Source organism: Nyctereutes procyonoides, unplaced genomic scaffold, assembly GCF_905146905.1.
Source record: "Nyctereutes procyonoides isolate TBG_1078 unplaced genomic scaffold, NYPRO_anot_genome, whole genome shotgun sequence".
Classification (NCBI taxonomy): Eukaryota; Metazoa; Chordata; class Mammalia; order Carnivora; family Canidae; genus Nyctereutes; species Nyctereutes procyonoides.
Genome location: NW_026575159.1, coordinates 30,005,975 through 30,026,593, shown reverse-complemented (window position 1 = coordinate 30,026,593; position 20,619 = coordinate 30,005,975). Strand labels below are relative to the sequence as shown.

The window sequence follows — 20,619 nt, the reverse complement described above, 5'->3', positions numbered from 1 at the left end:
CTAATTCTTAACAGAGGAAATGGTGTACACTCGCTCAATGGAGCTGGGTTTGCATGTGCTTCTCCCTTTGCCTGGAATGTGTGTCTCCTGTCCTCCCGACAGCATCATCCCCTCCCCAGGCAGATGCACCTGTCCTTCTAAGACTCACTCCAGTCTAGTTCTTCAAAGCTTTCCTGGGTTTCCCTATACTTTAGAAGGATTGGACCAGAAAAAAATAAAACAAAGCAAGCTAGAATTAAAAGTAACTGTGTTCTCAAATGGAGCATAAAACTGAAGAAAATCATCCAGAGTGTTACAGAAAGATACACAGAGTAAAGGACATTTTGGTGGGTACAAAATGCTCCTTTAGGAGTTTAGGAAAAGCGAATTAATTTATGAGCGATAGATAGAAAGCAGAGATCTGCCAGGACATTGTGATGCCAACAATTAGGAGGAACAGAAACAGTGGATCAGGAGGTCCCCACATTCAGTGAGTCAGAAGAAATAGAGGACACAGAAATGGGTGTACTGTTCATTCCCATGCCGCTTCCTAGCTACTGCATTCTGTGAGCAGAAACAACATATATTGGAGTCTTTTCTTCCCTGCTTTTAAAAATCACTTCAATTTTCCTCCTCTGATAAATGTTTTACGAATTCCCATTCCTGATGAAAGATTTTGCTGTGATTAAAGATTTCATGAAGTTATGACAAAGGCAGAATAGATCTTCATTCTTGAAAGCTCATTTTTCTGTGAGCGGAGTGAAGAGGCCTCTTGTACGCAGCTGTCAGAACTAATGAATATTTTCTAAGTGCTGAACCTCTAGGGGAAACACTCCCACCCAAAGAACCTAGAATCAACCAGTGTGAACCTGCTTTTCCGAAGATGTGTGGTACAACACCTCACAGCAATACACAGCAGAAACGAGAAAGCTGCTGCTTTACCTTCCTCCCCTGAGCGTGGGTTACATGTACGCAGCTTGAACAATTGGTGTTTCACAGATGCCTTGTGGCCTTCTGATAGTGGTGGCGTATGTGTGTGTGCATGTGCACACGCCCCCAGTCAGGGCACTGCACGCTTCTCCATCTCAGTTCCCTTCTCTGGAAGGAACAGACAACGAGGTTTGGAATATTTCTTTCTTTTTTTAAAATTTTTTTTAAATTTTTATTAATTTATGATAGAGAGAGAGAGGCAGAGACACAGGCAGAGGGAGAAGCAGGCTCCATGTACCGGGAGCCCGATGTGGGATTTGATCGCGTCCTGGGCCAAAGGCAGGCGCCAAACCACTGCGTCACCCAGGGATCCCTGGAATATTTATTTCCATCTATGTGAAAAGCACAGGATTTTGAGGTGTGAGTCTGCAGTGTCGGTCACCTTGCTGGCGTTGTGGCCGTGCCCTTCACTTTCCTTTCCTGTAAACGGGTCTGGGGAGGACAGGCTCCCTGGGTGTCAAGATGAAATGGAAGTACAGGCAGCTCTGGCACACATGGATGTTTGCCCTCTACCCTTCCTTTGCTAGCAGCAAAGGCTGGAGACGTAAATTTGAGAATTGAGATGCCCATTGGAGGGTCATGTTCTAAAGACACAGTAAGCTGAAGAAGACCCAGAGCAGAGATCCTTCTCCGAGTCTTTCTTTTTTTCCATATGAAAAAGTACTTACCGAGTTCTGGGATGATTTCTGCATCTGCTCGGTCGTGGGCACACCAGTCCCATTCAGATCAGCGCACACTTACTGATTCCTTGCCATGTGCCCGCTGCGGTACATGGTATTTAAGATACTGGGTGAGCTTCAGGCAAGCTTTAACTGTAGCGGGCATCTAACAAATGGGGGCTAACACAGATGATGCATGTGGGGTTGGTTTTTGCTGGTGAGTCCGGAGGCCACTTCAGCTACTGACGATATCATGGCTCCCAGACTCCTCTTGTTTATCTTGGGGCAGGGTGGACAGGAGGAGGGAATGAGGAGGCTGAAGGGTGAACACCTTCTCTCTGGGACAGGTCTTCTTACTTGGGAGAGAAAGCCTCCTTATTGGCTAGAGCTTTATTTCATGGACCCCTCCTGTGGCAGAGGGCACTGGGAGCTTGGGTGTGTTTGCTTACCTCGTGGACCAGAGAAATCAAAGCAGTGGAGCTTTCAGGAGGGTGGGAGTGAGTAAACCTGCAGTATCTTCATGGCTCTGAAGAGGAAGAGGGTGTAGTCTGTAAGGCTTCAGCAGGTGCATACACAGATACCTGGGATACCGTTCTCCACGTACAGCTGCCCAGCACCTTGCTTCCGAACCTGCGGAAGTCAGCAGACATCTGACTTCGACACAGTGGTTATTGACCAGTTATCACCTGTATGGCACATGCTGTCCCCTGGTTGTCTTACTTCCAGGTCAGGTGTCCTGGTCCTCACATACACGAGGGTTGGGGATCTTGGGTTACCGTCCCAGGGCCACTTGGTGTGTAAAGGGCACACTGGATTGTAAGCGTGTGTCCCTGGGACCAGGCACGATCTGATGCCCAAACCGATTTTGCAGAGTTCGCAGTTAGCTCAGAGTGAGCCTCTATAATCCTTTATGTCCAGGGCATGTGACATTTTGATACACTGCACCTCTGACATCCTCAAGCAGTGGGAGGCCTTTTGAAAGGAGAAAAAGCCTAAGTTGCTCTCATCGTTGGCTTCTAGAAGATCCTCAACTTTCTTTTGTCTTCTGTGCAGTACCCGACAGTGCCATCTGCTCCTGGATGTCTTCAACTCCACGGAGCACGAGCTGACCGTCAGTGCCCGGGGCAATGAGGAGCTCATCCTGCATGCAGGCGAGTGCCAGCGGTGAGTGTCTCCACCTTCCCACATGCCACCTCTCCCTGCGTCTGTCACCCCTGTTGGGAGGCTCCAAGATAACCCTCCCTCTGAGATACCAGAGGAAAGGCAGTCTTATTTCCCTCTTGGGGGAATTGTGGTCATGATTCAGGGTCGGTGAAAGAATCACAAGTGGCTCCAGATTGGAGGCAAGTGTGAAGTCAGAGTAAAGCTGAGTTGTGTCCCTCTAAGGAGGCAGTAGCGCATGCTTTCAGGCACCACCTCTCAGGACACCGAAGCACCTGGGCAAGACTTCACTTTTAAATTCTTAGAGCTATATCTGGGAAGAGTTGGCAACGATTGTGGGACCTGCATCCATACCTGTAGGAAGTCCCTTGGAGGATTCCACAAAAAGACGAGCAAGGCTCAGACGTCTGGGAGAGGTGAATCGCCCCTCCAAGCCCAGTCCCCAAGGGCAAAGAGGTGGCTCCACCGAGCCCTGGCCCAGAGTCAACCGTGGGACCCCGTAGCAGGAGCTGAGTTAGAAGTGAGAGCTAAGAGTGAAGCCAGGCCAAGAGGGCATGTCCCGAGGTGGGTAGAGTTCCCTGACTTTGGGAAGAAGTTCCTTTGCTCTGGGGCTCCATCCCCAGGCCTGCCCACTGTCATCCAGGCTTCTCCCCAGATCACCCACTGTGTCTCCCAGCCCAAGATGGATATTAGGGCCATACCTGCGTAGACGGAATTATAGTTGGGATTAGATGTAGGTGGAATACAATTTTTATTTATTTATTTATTTATTTATTTATTTATTTATTTATTTATTTACTTATTTATTTATTTATTTATTTATTTATTTATTTATTTATTTTTAAAGATTTTATTTATTCATTAGAGACACACAGAGAGAGGCAGAGACACAGGCAGGGAGCCTGATGTGGACTTGATCCCAGGACTCCAGGATCATGCTCTGGGCCCAAGGCAGACACTTAACCGCTGAGACACCCAGGCATCCCTACAATTTTTATTTTTAATTACAAAATACTTTCTGCATGGAGAAAATGATTTACAAACCAGTGTACACATGTCCCAGATGTAAGCTCTTTGTTCCTGAGGTTATATTTGCCCCAGATCTCTGTCTCTTTCTGTCTTTCTCCCTCATTCCTTTCTCTTGTCTGTGTCTTTCTCTTATTTTAAGGAAATAAAATGATAAAAACCAGCTAACATTAACACAGTCAGTGGGGGAAATGTAAATTCAAGCCACAGTGAGACTCCACTCCATACTCATCAGAACAGTAGAAGTAAGAGATCCTACGGGGCTGAATGTTGGTGCGGATGCGAAGCCGCCGGAACTCTCAGGCCTTGTCAGGAATGTGAATGAGTGTGGCCGCTTTGAAGAGGGTCTGCAGTTTCTTATAAAACTAAACATACACCTACTCTGTGCCAGCAGATCCAACTCCAGTAATTTATTCAGGAAAAATTTAAATGTTTGTTCACAAAAAGACCTACACAAGAATGCTCATAGCCAAAAAATAGAGCCCAGATGTCCATAACGGGAGAGTGGAGAAGCAAAGGGTGGCATTTTTCCTGCACATGGAATAAACCTAGCACATTCCTAATCATCAGTAGGGCGAACCCAGGAATGTAACACGGAATGAAGGAAGCCTCCCCGAGAAAAGCAGGTACCGTGGGATTCCATTCACCTCAAGTCCCCAAATGAGCAAACTGTCTCCTGTGGAAAAAGCAGATCACTGTCTGCCTCCGGGGAGCTTGGGGTGGGGTTTGAACAGGAAGGGGGGGGTGCGATTTTCCATATGAGATCTGTGGTACAACCTGGTAGTTCGGTGTGCGCTACACGTGTGTTTGCATTTGTTTTTTGGTTTTGTTTGTTTGTTTTTTAAAGATTTATTTTTCGTGAGAGACAGCGGGAGGGAGGGACGGAGAGGCAGAGACACAGGCAGAGGGAGAAGCAGGCTCCCTGCAGGGAGCCCGATGCAGGACTCGATCCCGGGACTCTAGGATCATGCCTTGGGCCAAAGGCAGGTGCTAAACCACTGAGCCACCCAGGGATCGAACATTTGTTAAAAATTCAGTAAGTGTGCACTTGATTTATGCATTTCATCATAAGTCAATTTTATATCAAAAGAAAAACTGTACGCAAATGTTGAGGTCTAAGTGCAGATATGCCACTGGAGGCTTTGGAGGATTGCACGGTATCGGCAGTGGTCTTTGGAATGCCTGAAAAATAAGATTAATGATGGTAAAGAGGTGGAACGTGGAGAGACTGGGTGATAAGGCACATCGAGTAAAATGTTAATGGAGCAGACTCTTCCGAGGGGCATATAGGGTGTTCTCATATAGGAATTCTTTCAACGTTTGTCTTTGGCATTCTTTGTAAGAAAATGTTGGGGGGGGGGGAAGATGTCTGAAAGAATAAATGGAAGAATAGCTCAGTCCTCACCGTCCCACCATCTTCCTCTTTGGGGGGTTTGCAGTCTCAGGCGATGGAATCATTCATACCATGTTTTGCTACTTTTATTATATTTATATCTACAACCAAACATTATTTTCAGAGTTTTTTTATGACAAGCAGTTCTATATCACATATGTCTTTTTAAAAATATGTCTTTTTATAACTTTAAATCAGCATTATGCTTTGGAGATAAATATAAATCCGGTTCTCTCCTTTTGACTGCTATTTATATATTGTTGCATGAATACGCCACTTTATCCGTTTCCGTGCTAATCCACTCCCAGGTTGCTTCAGTGTTGCCATTTAATGCGATTATTGTTAATGATGCCTATGGATGCAGAGTCAGGCCCTGTGGCCCCTGGGAGGACCACTGGGGGCTGATAGTTGGAAGCTTGAGGCCTGGTGACTTGGCGGGGGGGGGGGGGGATTCATGGCCTCCTTGGAGAGGAGCCAGTAGACGTTGTCCCTGGAGGTGTCGCTGTCCAGGCCCCTGCAGAGACTGGCTGTGTGGGGGCTCCTGCTCGTGTGTCTGGCACCGGAGGCAGGGCTGACCGCTTTGTAGGGTGTCTGTGCAGCCCCGGGGTCTCCACCACCCGCAGCGCTCTGGGCCCAGCGCTGTTCTCCAAATCGTGCAGGAAGCTGTCTCTGCTCTCTGCCTCTCTTTGTCTGGATGTTTAGATGTGGTCTGAGATCCCAGAGGACATAAATCTGCTCGTCGTATGACACTGACATGAGACCGGTTATTATAAATTATAAATTGTTAAACTTGTTCTCAGCCGACTTGTTCGCGTCGGTGGAAGGCTGACTGATGCTGGCAGTCCCACTCGCAGATAATCACAAATTAGTCTTGTGCTTCAGGCTTCCTCATTATTGACCTTTTTTTTTTTTAAATTCTCATTTCTCAATGCTCCTAGCTCACACATTCTTTATTCATTCATAAAATATTCACCCAACAAATATTGATACTTGGAGATCTTGCTCTGCAGTGCCTGTACCAGGCTCTGGGAGTGCCGGGGTGAACAGGGACCCCACCCACCCAGCTCAGGACCTAGGTGTGACGAGGGTGACGAGTGTCTCCTGCAGCCAGGTGCCTGCCTGACAGGGTGTCTTGCTGGCCTGCGGTGGGCCTGGACGTGGGGAGGCATTTCCCTTCCCCTTTCCAAATGTTGCCGGCCTTGCCTGGATCAGATCAGACAGTCTGGGGAGGGCACCCCAGTTCTTCAGGTCTCACAGATCGGTTCTGCAGGAGGAAGCAGAGGTAGTGGAGCCTGACCTGGCAGCCCCGAGAGCACCTTGCAGACCATGGCCCTGGATGCCGTCCCCATATATCCAGGCCAGCCCCTCAGTACCCTGTTCCTTCCCGGAGTCCTGAGCTCAACCAATCTTCTGCCTCTTTCTTTCCCCCATGGGGAGCCGTCCCCGGCACACCTCAGGCTGTGCCTCCTGCTGAAGGAGTCACTCACTGGTGACTCCAGTTAATCCCTCCACCTGCAGGCGATCCCACTGCTGCCTGGGAAGTGGGCGGGTGGATGGAGCTTCTTGCTGGAGGTGGCACAGCCTGGTCTGTGATGAAAGGCCATGGTCCTGGGGTTAATGTGGCTGTCTCTGTTCTTCCCCAGACCCAGCCATCCCTGGGCCAAGAGGCATTGAACTTCCTCTTAAGGGTGGCCTGCCCTCTAGGAGAGGGACCAACTCTAGTCTACTATGTTTGTTAGGGAGCCTGTGCTGCTCCTCCCCTCCTGGTAGAAAGGGGTGACCTCACTTTACCCAGGACGGAGCACGTGTCCTCAGAAGTGTGAAGGAACAGCGTGCCTCCCAGTGGGAGAGACAGTGGAAGGCAGCTACTGAGCCCGTGTTTGGAGTTAGGGCTTTGAGTCCTCATGGTGCTTCCGTGGGAGGTTTTGTCTGTATTTTATAGATAAGCATGCTGAGTACCGTGATGGGAGTCACTCGGGGGGCCCCGCATCTGTCTGACTCCACAGCTGTGCTTGGAATGGTGCCTGGAGGTTACGAACCAGCTCCGTTCCTCTGTCCTCTGGTGCTCTGGTGAGTTGTGAGCAGCAGTGTGAAGTCCACCATCGAGTGTAGAGGCTGGCAGAAGGATAGATGGAGAAGCACACTGGGTTCTTGGCTTCCAAGGTGTTCATGAACTCATTCCACAAATATTCCCGGAGTGTCCGGCTGGTGCCAGGCCCTGCCAGGAGGTGAGACAGTGAGCGAAGATGGCACTGCTGTGTCCTCACGGCCCTTCTGTGTCGGTGTGGAATAAAGGTGCACAGACAGGCAGTTGGCCTGCACAGTGTGGGGAACTGAACCTGCAGGAAGAAACCTGGCCCACATGGGGTGAGGGGCGGCTGGGAAGGCTTCCTGGAGGAAGGGCTGCTGATGTGGAGCAGGACAGCTGGGTAGGAGTGAGCTGGGGCTGGAGTGCAAGGGGACAGTAGCCCAGGTGTGGGATAGCGTGCTCTCAGGAGTGGTGTGAAAGGGCTCTCGGTTGAACACTCTCATTCTTAGGTTGGAAACACCACTCGTGTTAACGTGTTTCCTCAAGATCTCTTTCTAATCTTACAAATTAAAATTGGACATTTCAGCAAATGGGCGTAGAAAGTACTGTCTCACCTTCCCGATTTCCTCTTTAGAAGGTCCTGGAGCATGGTTGGTGCTTCCATTCTGTAATCAGGGACCATGAGTTAAGTTCACTTTTGCCAACATGATTGGGACGCTCGGTCTGTAGTGATGACGTTTCCTGGGCCTCCATCAGTCGCCAGTTGGAGACGTCGCCTGCCAGCCTGGCAGCTGGATGCCCCCAGCAGCATCATTTTCCTCTGACGGGCAGCGTGCTGCACACACCACTTTCACAGGCAGCAGTGTCTCTATGCCTCACAGTGGTTCAAGCGTGAGCATTGTGCCCCTTTTTGCTTCTAGGAAAGAGAGGTCAAAACTTGCCAAGGGTCCTGCAGTTGGTTGCCACTGGAACCCCGGGCAGCCCATTGCCCACCGGGCCTTTCTGCAGGAGCTGTCTGCAGCTCTCGAGGCTGCATGCCCCAGAGTCTAGTTTCAGAAGATGACCAGAAACCATAGAAAGCTTTTCTGAATGAAATAGCATAAACTTTCATAAGAAAAGACACTCTTGCCAGCAGCAGATTTACTGGTAAGCAGATGATAATTATTGTGGGTTTTTTTGTTTGTTTGTTTTTTTTTTTTTTTTTTTTTTTTTGCTCATTTGTCAGACCATTAGTATTAAATAACATGATCACCCTTGTTTATGTTTGCCTCTTTTTAATCTCTGGTAATAGCTGCTATTGCATGCTTCAAGCCACCCCGTATTGTATCCCCATCACACGGAGGCAGCACCGCCTGTGCAGCGGGCCCCGCAGTGACATGTCTGGGCGCCGCCTCCCCGGGGAGGTTGCTGGCTGGCCGTGAGCAGAGCCACCAGGTCACACACACCCTACCGTGGCCGTTACGCCCCCGGAGGGCAGGGACGGGCTCCCCAAGCACACTGCACCTCTGCAGCTGTGGAACTTCACCTTGACACTGTCCCGGTGGCCGAGGGGCTGGGCGGGGGCCTCTGCAGAGTCTCCCATCTCGCACTCGGCTGTGGCTGGGCCTACCGATCATCTCTGGTTCAGCCCTCCTTCTCCTGCCTCTCTGGTGCTCTTAGATTTTTAGCCTTTAGCTCCTCTAGGTTTTGATTTCTTCCCGGTCACAGGAGAGGCCGGAAAATGTTTGCCGCAGGAACCAATGAGCGAGCAGAGGGGTGACACCAGAGGCGCTGCTGGTCCAACGCCTGCATCCGTTGCGCTGCTTCTCGCCCTCGGCGGTGTCTTCTCGCGTTGCTGTCCTGACCGCTGTCATCACCCCTCAGGGTCCCCTCCTCCTCCAGTGCTTTGGGCTGTGATCTCACACAAGGCTTCACAGGGGTGTGGAGGCAAGGATGGCGATGGCACGGCGAGGCCTGCGTAGGTGCCCGCGAGTGACCGTGATCCCAGTGCAGCCCTCCCCGCCACCACGTTGCAGGTTCCTGGGTACCCACGCCTAGAACAGCCCAAACTCAAACCCCTGTTCCCCCTCCACTGCCCGTAACCTGGTTCAGCTTCTTGGAACGCCCTGGAGAACCACGTGAGGCACCCCGGAAACACCTCATGGTTGGTGGCCCTGTGCCCCTGCTGGCTGTTACAGTTGCTGCCCATCCTCCATCCAGGGGGGCACACTCTGCCCCTTGTTCTTGATGAGACTGTGTCTTTGACCCGAGTGGACCCCCTGCCGTCGTGCTCCGTTGGAAGGCTTTGGGGATTTTCTTTTTCAAACTAGAAAGAATATAGGAGAGTCTTTCAGGAGTGGCTTCCAGAAGCAAGGAGAAAGAATCTTGATGTGTTCTCATCCTTCCAGCTGACCGATGGGGAAACTAAGGCTCAGGTCCATTTAGCAGGTGCTGGGCAGGGTGATGGTGGAACTGGGTATTCCATCCCCTGTCCAGAGTGGCCTCCGCCTCCCTCATAAGGAACAGTCGGCGAGTTCGCAGACGGCTCTTGAATCGATGGGAGCCCTGAGGATTGGTGGGCAGCAAGGAGAAATGCTGGAGTCCAGCCTGGAGGAGCAGTTGGGTCCCAGAGTCAGCACCTTGGGACATGCAGCCGTTTGCTGACTCGGATAGAGAAGAAATTCCTTTTGTGAGGAAAGGAAAAGACTGGATTGGATCCATACCCCATGCGGCTTTCTCGTCCTCAGAAACCTTAGAGGTGTCTTGGGCGCTTCTGTTCTGTGTGCCTGACCGGAGTCTTCCCTCTTATCCAGGAGGTGGCCCATCCTCACAGGTGCCCCCACCCCTGGCTGCAGGCCACCTGGAGCTGCTCTGTCCCTCTGACCTGGGTCTGTACCCACCTGTGTCCAGGCCCAGCCACTGCCTGGCTCAGCTGTCTTGGGCAAGTGGCTGGGCCTTGGTGAACTTCCAAGCGCTTTTTGTTGTTTTATTTTTTTCACTTTTATTTAAATTCCAACATAGTTAACATACAGTGTAATGTTAGTTTCAGTATTTCCATATATCACCCTGGTGCTCATCAAGACAGGTGCCCCCCTTGGGGCACCTGGGTGGCTCAGCAGTTGAGTGTCTCCCTTTGGCTCAGGGCGTGATCCCAGGGTCCTGGGATCGAGTCCCACATTGGGCTCCCCGCAGGGAGCCTGCTTCTCCCTCTGCCTGTGGCTCTGCCTCTCTCTGTTTCTTTCATGAATAAATAAAATCATTAAAAAAAAAAAAAACAAGTGCCCCCCCCCCCCTAGTCCCCATCACCTGCTTCTGCCATCCCCCACCCATGTCCCTTCTGGTAATCATCGGTTTGTTCTCTAGAAGAGTCTATTTCCTGATTTCTTTCTCTCTCGTTTTCCCCTTCGCTCATTTGTTTTCTTTTTTCTTAAAGCCACATGACTGAAATCATATGGTGTTTGCCTTTCTCTGATTTCACTTAGTGTGTAATACTCACTAGCTCCATCCATGTCTTTGCAAATGGTAGGATTTCATTCTTTTTTATAGCTGAATACTGTTCCATTATATACACACACCATATATAGTCTATCTGGACCACATCTTCTTTATCCATTCATCAATCAGTGGACACTTGGGCTGCTTCCTCTGATTTGCCTCTTGTAGATAATGCTTCTATAAATATTAGGGGTGCAGGTGCCCCTTTGAATTAGTGTTTTTGTATTCTTTAGGTAAATATCTACTATGCAATTGCTGGATCATAGGGTTGCTCTACTTTTACCTTTCTGAGGACCCTCCACACTGTTCTCTGGAGTGGCTCCACCAGCTTGCATTCCCACCAGCAGTGTAAGAGGGTTCCCCTTTCTCTGCACCCTTGCCAACACCTGTTGTTTCTTATGTTGTTGATTTTAGCCATTCTGACTGGTATGAGGTGGTATCTCATTGTGGTTTTGATTTCTATTTCCCTGAGGCCAAGTGATGTTGAGCATATTTTCACGGGTCTGTTAACAATCTGGATGTCTTCTTTGGAGAAATGTCTGTTTGTGGCTTCTGCCCATTTTTAAATTGGATTATTCATTTATTGGGTGTTGAATTTTATTAAGTTCTATATAGGTTTTGGATACGAACCCTTTATTAGATACGCCATTTGCAAATATCTTCTCCTGTGGGCTGCCTTTTACTTTTGTTGATTGTTTCCATAACTGTGCAGAAGCTTTTTATTTTGATGAAGTCCCAATAGTTTATTTTTGCTTTTGTGTCCCTTGCCTTCAGTAACATATCTAAGAAAAAGTTGCTATGGCCGAGGTTGAAGAGGTTGCTGCCTGTGTTCTTCTCTAGGGTTTTTACAGTTTTAGGTCCAAATGCTTTTCTTTAAAATGGGGGCATGATGCCTGTTACAGGTTGTTAGAAATCCTGGCATCAAGCCATGTCGAGTGCGTGGTGCCACCCGCAACCCACCGTGGGCACTGCACAGGTGGGAGGCCGTCACTCTCCAATTCTCTTTGTCATGCCTCGGGGACGGTTCCCAGCAGCCTAGTCACCTTGGCTGGAGCACACCTCAGCCCAGGGAGGGGTATGCATTTGAGGTCTCGTGGGGAAGATGACGGTGCTAGAGTTTTGCTCAAGGAAGTAGTTGTTCTTTGGAGCCTCGTTTCCCCTGGCTTCTCAGTGTGTCTGAAGTAGAGGCAGAGAAAGTCCTCATCTATCAGGAGTCTGAACCACAGAGAAGATTTAATATAAAGAATTGTTACTGAGGCCTGAGGCTGGTAACCAGGTAACTGTGAGTGTGGAGCACACCAGGGAGGCTCTGGTGTAGCAGCTGCGGGAAGCATTACCGTCCCTGGGGCTGGGGGCCCAGGCAGGGTCGGGGTTATTGGAAGCTGAGGTCTGTGGGCGTGGAGCTGACATGCAGCACTCTAAGGGGCGCCAGAGGCCTGGGGTCTCACAGGGGTGATGCCAGGTTGCTGGGCTGTGCCTGTCGGAACAGGGGACGGAAGGGCAGCCCCCCGGGAACAGACAGGAAGCTGTAGAGGGAGCCCGTCCCTCCTTGCACCTCCCACAAGGCTAGGAGAGCAGGGACATGGCTTGCAGAGTCACACCTGCAGAGCTCGCACATCATGCCCTGCCTACAGCCAAGCCAGCTCTGCCACAAGCTCTCTAGTCTCCCAGCTGTGATTGTCTTGTTCCTCTGCACATCCCTGGGTTCTCAGGGGGTGTTTATTTTCAACTGCACACTCTCACTCCTGCCAGACTAGAGGGCCCCAAGCTGTGTTGCATATTGTGATTACAGGGACCTTTGAAAACAAGCAGTGCCTCTCCCCACGTAACCCCTTATCCCCACCTAACCCCGTGTCCTGGTCTGGTTGGGTGCCGCCTGGACACCAGGATTTGTGACTAACATGCGGCCAAGTGCAGGAACCACGGGGCCAGACAGCGAATTTTTGGAGAGCAGTTTGTATCTTGGTTGTTCTCGAATATCTCCCCTCCTTGTTCCAGCGTCCAGCACATGGTAGGTGCACAGGTGATGTGAGGTTGCGAGCAGGTCTGCAGGAGGCAGGCTGCGGTGTCCTTCCTAGTGGCTCTCCTCTTGGGGGTCTGAGGCTTTCATCGTGCAGCTCCAGGATGCAGCCTTGGATGCTGAGGTCAGGGTACAGAATGCCTTTATCAGTTGCTTTGAGTTGAGTCCTGAGGGGCCGTAGTGTGGGATGGCACAGCGGTCCCATGCGTACGTTGTTCCCAGCCTGGGGTGTCTGCTATTCCACCCACATTCTGCTCGGGAGCCATGGGGGCCTGGCTGAGCTGAAAGGAAAGTGTGCCTTTTTCTAACTGGTCTACCCAGGGGGAGCGGGTTCTGTCGGGGGGGGGGGGGGGGGACGTGTGTTTCTAATGTACAGAAGGGCATCCTGTGCTCCCCGTAGCCCCAGGTGTGTCCTCCTAAAGTCTGGTGCTTCTCATTACCTTAATCTGGTAGCTCTGCTCCTATGGGGGAAACTTCAGGAGAAAAGCGTGACATCTTATTCCCTACAGACGCCTTGATGGTTCTGTGGGTTTGGGGCTCACACCCACATTGGAGCTGTGCCACGGGTGTTTTATAAGTAGTTAGAGACAACATCCCTATAACGTGTTTCATTAGAGTTTCTGCCAAGTGCTTGGTGGAGGTCTGTGGGCGTGGGGATGGGTGACAGTAGGATCTGTACGCACCAGGGTGCGTCCTTTCATGCCTTGGGTTTACTATCTAATGGATACCTTTGGCATCATTCGTGTTTCTATTTGTTCACTAGTTGACGTTGTCAACTAGGGCCAAGGGCCAAGAACAAAACCTGGTGCTTTGTGCATAGAGCCCAGGCTCGCGGTAGCCTGCCCCCCTTGTGTGGGGCCCGGGACAGGAGTGTGAGGGGCAGGGAGGTGGCAGGGCCTGTGAGCCAAAGCTGGGTCTCTTTCCGGAGGGGAAGGAATGGTCGTGGGAAGATTTTAGGTAGGAGAGTGTCATACTGGCCTCTGGGAATGTCTGGAGAGGGGTGATAGCTGGTGAGAGCCCGGGTGCTGGCAACTAGCAGTGCCTTTGGTGCTGAGAGGAGGACCCCAGAGACCCTCGGCAGGGAGGAAGAGCAGCAGGATTTGGGGCGTGGGCTGTGAGAAGAAAGGGAAGTGTCTAGCTTGGGCAACTGGGTGGGTGGCATTGCTGTTCACTGCCCCGGGGAGTGCAGGGGCTGGAGCGGGCAGGGGTGGGGGAATCTGCAGTGTGCAGAGGCCACAGCCCCAGGCCCGGCTTCCTGCCAGCCAGAGATGCTGCACTGTGACCTTGGCCGAGGAGCCCTGGGCCAGGGGTCGAAGGTCCAGCCTCCGATTACATCTCTGCCGTATCCTTGCTCTCGGACCTTGGGGTCGGCACTTAGGTTCTGTGAATTCCCCAGTCCAGCAAACTGGGGCCTCCTCCAGGTCCCATGAGAAGATAGAGGTGCTAGTGGTGTGACCTGCACGGCCCTTGGAAAATTTGACAGTTTTTATTCTCTTCTCTCCTGGGCGTGAGGGGGAACAGGTCTTCTTGGGAGAGACTGGGGGGCCCAGCTCTCCCTCATGTGGTGGGACGGACATTTTGTGCAATCAGGCCTCTGTCTAGAGCCCCATGGGCGACCTCAGGTGGAGGGACCTGGCCCTTCTCCTCACCACAGAAGCCCAGAGCCTTCAGATGCCCAGAGCAGGGACGTGGACCCTCCACAGGACCCCGGGCATCTGCTCCTTCCATGTGGGCGCAGCTGGCCCCTCTGTTCCCTCCGAGGCTCTTCCCCTTCAGCCACACACAGTGCTCTCCAGCCCAGGAATGCGGCGCAAATCCCACTTTGGGCTGGAGAAGTAGAAAGAGGTTTGAGGGGCTCGTTGGGGCTGCCCCATGGGATGGGCTGAACCTGGCAGCCGGGACTCCTCGCGTGGGCCCTGGATCGAGAGGCCTGAAGCCAGTGCAGGGGCTTTCCTCTCTGGGGGAGGATCCTCGTGTGAGGCATGAGACGGCCCAGAAAAATCACTCGTGGCTTTCCTGGGACGGTGGCTTACATAGTATTTTTCACATCGTGAAGGAGATGCTTCTGGAGAACTGGCTCAGGATGTGGGTAACAAGGCAGAGTCGTAGCACCGAGGGCTTGTCGACTGGAACCGTCAGCGGCGGACCCTGAGTGAGATTGGGGGGGGCAACGTGAATAGAGTCATTTAATTTGTGTCAGTTCAGAAAGTCTCTGTGAAGTTATGTTAACTGGAAGACCTCTTAGCCCTAGAGCCTGCCCAAGGTAGACAGAAAACCAGCTCTGTCAGAGCTTCCCTTGGCTTCCAGAGCGCTGGCCTTGATGCCGTTGGCTGTGGCAGAGGAGGCGCGTCCAAGGCTCCGTGCTGTCCCCGCGCTGCCCCCGTTGTGCTTCGTGTGCTCACGGGTGACAGCCCCGCCCGCCGGCTCACAACTTCCAGTTCTTGGGGCTCCCCTCTTGCCCTCTTGCCAGATGGTCCACGCCTGCCAACTGAGGACCCTGAGGCTCCGTGAGGTCACGTGACTCCTCCCAAGGGATGCTGTGGTGTCCCAGCCAGGCTTTGAGCCGGGGTGTAAGATGCTCACCTCAGTCAGCTCCATCCCACCTGCTCATTCTGACCAACTCAAGAGCTTCCAGCAGGAACCGCGTGTGCGCCAGGCCCGGGGACACTCAGCCAAGACCAGCGGCCCCGAGGTCCTCATAGCGTGCGGGGAGAGAAGGATGCGGACAGGCCAGCACAGGGGGCACAGCGTGCTGCGTGTGATTCCTGGAGCACGGGGGCTGAGCCTCACAGTGTGGGAACGGGCCTGGCCCATGCAGGGCCTCCTTGCCAGCTGCCTTCCCGAATCTCTGTCCGGGGATGCCCAGGGCACATACGTGTCATACGTGCATGGCGTATGCTGTGTGCACACATATGTTCAGAGGCCTGAGTGTATGCACACCTGCACACACACATGAAACCAGGATCGTTACGGCAGTACCTGTGAGATGTCGTCACGGCTCACGGGCTTTGTCTGAAGTTGGCTCGGGGATGACATTCTCTCCTAAAATGGTAGCGTGGCCAGGAGCTCCGGGGCACGGAGACCTGGGTCAGAGTGGTCCTGCATCACTCCTGCTCATTGTGTAATGTTGGGTGGCGTGTGCACCCCAGCATCGGCGCTGACATCGACAAAGCGCAGGCGGTGATGCCGCCTGCCTGGCAAGCAGGTGTGAGCTCTCGGGTCTCTGGCATAGGGCCTGGCCAGTATTGAGAAACCGCTTTGTAAATGTGAGGCTACTTCTGTTTTCTTAGAGAAACTTCTAGTGCTGTCCTGTATCGGTAGCACGTCGTACTGAAGAGGAAATGAGGCAAAAACCCTTTACGACGGGGCTCCAGGGAAGTAGACAGCGCCTGCTTCCCTGAGCGTGTGAGCTGCTTGACAGATGGTGTGCACAGCAGCATTCCACAGCCCCCAAGGCCCCCCACATCCTACTGCCCTGCAGCGTGTGCTCCCACCTGACTTCGGGGTCGTTGTGGAGGCTCCTGAGACTCAAGACATCCCTGTGGGCTTCCCCTGTGGGCTTCCCATGCTGGGAAAGTGCTAACCACTCCTGAGAGGGGAGCCTGTTTCCAGGCTTGCCGGGGACCAGAGGACACAGGTAATAAGCCGACTCTGAGAGGTGCAGAGGTCGTGGGGACCCAGGGCAAAGGCTGTGGGTTTCTTATAAAAAGCAGAGCACAGGGACTCTTGGGTGCCTCAGGGGCTGAGCGTCTGCCTTCTGCTCAGGGTGTGATCCTGGGGTCCCGGAATGGAGTCCCGTGTCAGGCTCCCCACAGGGAGTCTGCTTCTCCCTCTGCTTGTCTCTGCCTCTCTGTGTCTCTCATGAATAAATAAATAAAATATTAAAAAAATAAAAAAGTGGAGCACATGCTCATGTCACTGAACATCCCTGACCCCCCCAGGGAGACCAACTTCTTATCAGGGAAAGTTCTTTATCCCCTAACTCTCACTGGACAAACCTGTCGTGACCTGCATCCCCTGCACTCTCCCGGTTCATTCATCTGAGCCCCCCGCCCTAACCCCCACTGCAATCCTTTCACTGCCTCCTTACTTTTCCCTTTTCCAGAACATCCTGTAGTTGGAATCATAGAGTGTAGCCTTCCCAGTTGGCTCCCTTGAATTAGCAATCTGTGTTTCAGGTTCCTTCATGGCACAACAGCTCATTTCTCTGAGCAGTGATCCCCACGGTCTGGATAGCCCAAGGCGCATCCACGCACCTCCTGAAGGACATGCTGGTTGTGTCCAAATTTCGGCAGCTATGAATAAAGCTGCTATAAACATCCATGTGCAGGTGTTTATGTGGACAGACGTTTTTTAGCTCCTTTATGTAAATACCAAGGTGTGTGGTTTCTGGATCACGTGGCCAGAGTATGTTTAGTGTTAGGTGAGTCATTGCACATTTTTAAAAGCCAAAAACAACGTATGCTTTCTTGCCCTTTCCATCCTGCTGCTTCCAGTTATTCCATAGCAGAAGGAAACGAAAACAAAAGCCATCCTGTTAGAGAAGCACCACATATAATGTTTTGGGGTGTGAGGCCCAGGATGGCGCCAGCGGGGCTTTCTTGGGAGCTGGGCCACCCAGCGTGCCTGACCATCTCTTCGTCCTCTATCACCAGGTCCAGTGCCCAGTACCCCTCTCCACCCTGGGAGCCACCCTGGGCAGGGCTCACATGTTCATCATCTCTCTGTGTTGGCTCCTAGCCAGGTGGGAACTGAGGTTTAGGCTCAGGTTCTCTGCAGTAACAGGAGACCCAGAATCCTCGTTACTTAGCACAGTGAGAGGGTTGCTTCTTGTTCAGGTTTCCTGGGCATCATGGGGTGGCTCTCGTTCTGCTCATTTTGCTGTCAATCATGACTCCCGTTCTGGGATGTGCTGGTTTTGTGGTAGATGGAAAGGGGAGGGGGACGGGCCACACGGCACCTGGGGAAGCATGCTGCTTGTATGTGGCGCCCTGTCATTTCCACACTTGGTCCAGCAAGTCACAGGCAGGCCAAGATCGGGAGGTGGGGGTGGACAATCCTGTAGGGAGGGACACCGAGTGTGTGGCCGTCGCAGGGATCTCTGCCCTTGTCACACTTCCTGCAGCCTGGCACCTCCTGCTCTCATCCTCATCCTCCATGAGGGGTGCTGCTCACTTTGTCCTCTGGGAACGTGTTGGTTACAGGTGGCCCTGCATTCTTTCCCTCCGTCCAGCATTTATTCAGAGGGCATTCCTGGTGCCATGGTGCTGAGGAGGGCATATGGAAGCGCCCCTCTGGCCTGGCGTGTTGCGGGAGCACTTGATGGGAGCTGTGTTCACTGGGGTTTGCTGAGCACCCCTCAGACTCCTGCTGCCCCGCCTCTTAGAGAAACACACCTGCTCTCCGCTCTTGGGTTTTCTTGTAGCGGGACCAGAAAGGGACTGTGGGATATGGACACCCAAGCGAGTGCCCGGCGCCGTGTGCCTGGCATGAATGTTTCCTTGGCCTCTTGGTGATCCAGTGACCAGGCCTTGGAACTGGTGAGGCGGGCTGGCTGCCCTGGCCCCCCCGGGGGGGGGGGCTGCGCCCTCACCTCTTCCACTGTGTACGCCCATCCTCTATGGGAGAGTCTTTTCTTTCCAAGAGTTGGAAGACCTCCCCTGCCTCAGTGAGAACGTAGGACGCTGTGCTGGAAGCTGCTGTGCTGGACCCACACTGCCCTCCAAGACGCCCGTCTGCTTTGCTTCTTTTGGCACTGCTTACTGGTGATTAGGTTAAAGGAAATTCTGTTATCTCCCATTAATCATCCCTTGTGAAGCTGTTCTGCATTCAGCGCACAGCAGACTCCCTATTTAACATGGAGCTTCCTCTCTCCCCTCTGGGATTCTTCTCTATTTTTAAAAAGTAATTGCATTATTTGTGTTTGCTTCTTGTGTTTGGGGATGTTTCTAGAACAAGGAAGCAGAGGTTATGGTTGATGAATGCTAATGGACACCTTGATAGGAAAATCTCAGTTGGCCCGTGCTGGCTGGGGGCTCCCAGGGGCCAAGAGGCGAAGCTTCTGTACTTTGGGAGCCTTTGTTCTTGGCAAGTATTTCTACTAAAAATTCACGGTGGGGGGGCATTGTTTTCTGCTTAAACAGGACCTCGGGACCGCCTTGTCCCCTCACCTCCCACAGCTCCACGCACGAGCCTGGTGCTCCCCCACCCGGTAGGCTGATGCAGACCCCAGTCTGTTCTGAGTGGGCCGGGGGCCCAGAGATGCTGCTGCTGCCTCTCCTGTATGTTTAGCCTGGAGGAAAGATGATTTCTCGAGGGTTGTCATGAGGGGAAAACCTCCAGGAGCCCGGCATCAGAGAGGGCACGTTTTAGGAATAGTCTAAATACTCCTCCGTTAGCCGTCCTTTCTAGGTGCCTGGATGTGTGAGGCAGTGCACCAGGTGTCCAGGTCTGAGAGGAGCCAACTTTGCACCGTAGTTATAGGTGGTGTGGATGGGAGGGTGGGCAGTGCCTCCCCAGGGAGCACCCACTCTAGGGCATGAAGGTGGACCAGCCAGCAGTTGCCGCCAGCCGGGCGGGCTCCAGACAGACAGCGAAGAGGGCCCTGGGCCTGCCCTGCCTTCCCTGGGTCAGTTTAGGGTGAAGGGTGTGTCTGTGCTCAGTCCCACGGGAGAAGGCAGTTGCTGTTTGGCTGGTTCTGTGGGCAGCTCCCCTCTGCTGCTCTCGCTAAATAATCATCTCCATTGTACATGTTAGTAGCACCGAGGTCATAGTTCCTTGGTAGAAATGTTTACTACTTTAGGGAAATTAAAAATCTAGCCTCTATCAAACATTACATAACTTCTAGCACTCAGCAAGTGTGGGGATAACCAATCTTGCCACATGTGGGTTCCCTCTTTAACCTCTTAATGATGGCTCTGCCATCTGTCCTGCACCTTGGCGGACCTCGTGCCCTGCCTTGAACACCACTGTGCCAGGTGGTGGTCCACAGTGCGATTGCCTGCTTAGTGCCAAGCGCCACGCTGGGTGTCTGGAAATAACTGTGTCCGTTCCTCCTAGTAAGGTAGATGTTGGTCTAGCTTTCACAGGTGGCAGCTGAGGGCATGTCAGGCATTTTTACCTGCTTATTAGTTTACTCCTTCCTGCACTAGGATTTGCTGTGGGCCTGCCACGTGCCTGCATGTTCCGTTCCATGGATTTAACTGTGAACTTGAGAGGTCTCTGCTCTTCTGGGGCTTACATTCCAGTGGGGCGTTTAGCGATGGTCAGGGGCGGTGAGGAGGTGAGGCAAGAGAGCAGGACAGAGCCTTGTACGTTCATGGGTATGGGTTTACTTGGAGTCAGGAAGGCCCTGGAGGGTTTTGAGCAGAAGCACTGACGTCATCTGACTGTTGCTATTCAGGGATCAGCTGGTAGGTCCAGGAACGGGGTTTCACACCCCCATCTGTGTGGCTCTGAGGCCTGAGCCTTCTTACATCTGGGCCTTGTAAATGCTTCTGATGTTGTGCTGCTGGAGGGGAGGCCCTCATGAGGTGGGCTTTGGCCAGGGTCACCTTTCCCCCCATTCCCCCCCTCATTCCCAGGTGGGCACTGCTCCCTCTGGAGCACAGGTACTTCCAGAGGAATGGACTGCAGGTGCTGTGGGTCCCACTGCCTTCTGTTTGGATGGTCTGCCATGAAATACTCAGGTTTTCGTGGAAGTAGACACATCTTCATGCTGCAGCCTTGCCACAAAGCCATTTGATAATATGTAACAGAGAGTCTTGAAAGCTTTCAAACAAGTGAGTGATCCCCGCCCCTCAGCAAGCTCTCCTAGTGAAAAAAACAAAAAACTATAGACCAAGTGTTGAACACAAGGATTTTCTGTTACTTACAGTCACCAAAATGT

At 52.3% G+C, this 20,619-nt stretch overlaps 1 protein-coding gene across 1 annotated transcript in view; it reads left to right on the top strand.

Moving 5' to 3' along the window:
- The window catches only part of TRAPPC9 (trafficking protein particle complex subunit 9), a 542,263-nt gene that overhangs the window by 356,840 nt on the left and 164,804 nt on the right, over positions 1–20,619 (top strand). Inside the window, exon 21 of the mRNA XM_055314325.1 lies at positions 2,682–2,792. Within this exon, the coding sequence (XP_055170300.1) occupies positions 2,682–2,792 (111 nt within the window). The remainder of the gene's footprint in view (positions 1–2,681; positions 2,793–20,619) is intronic.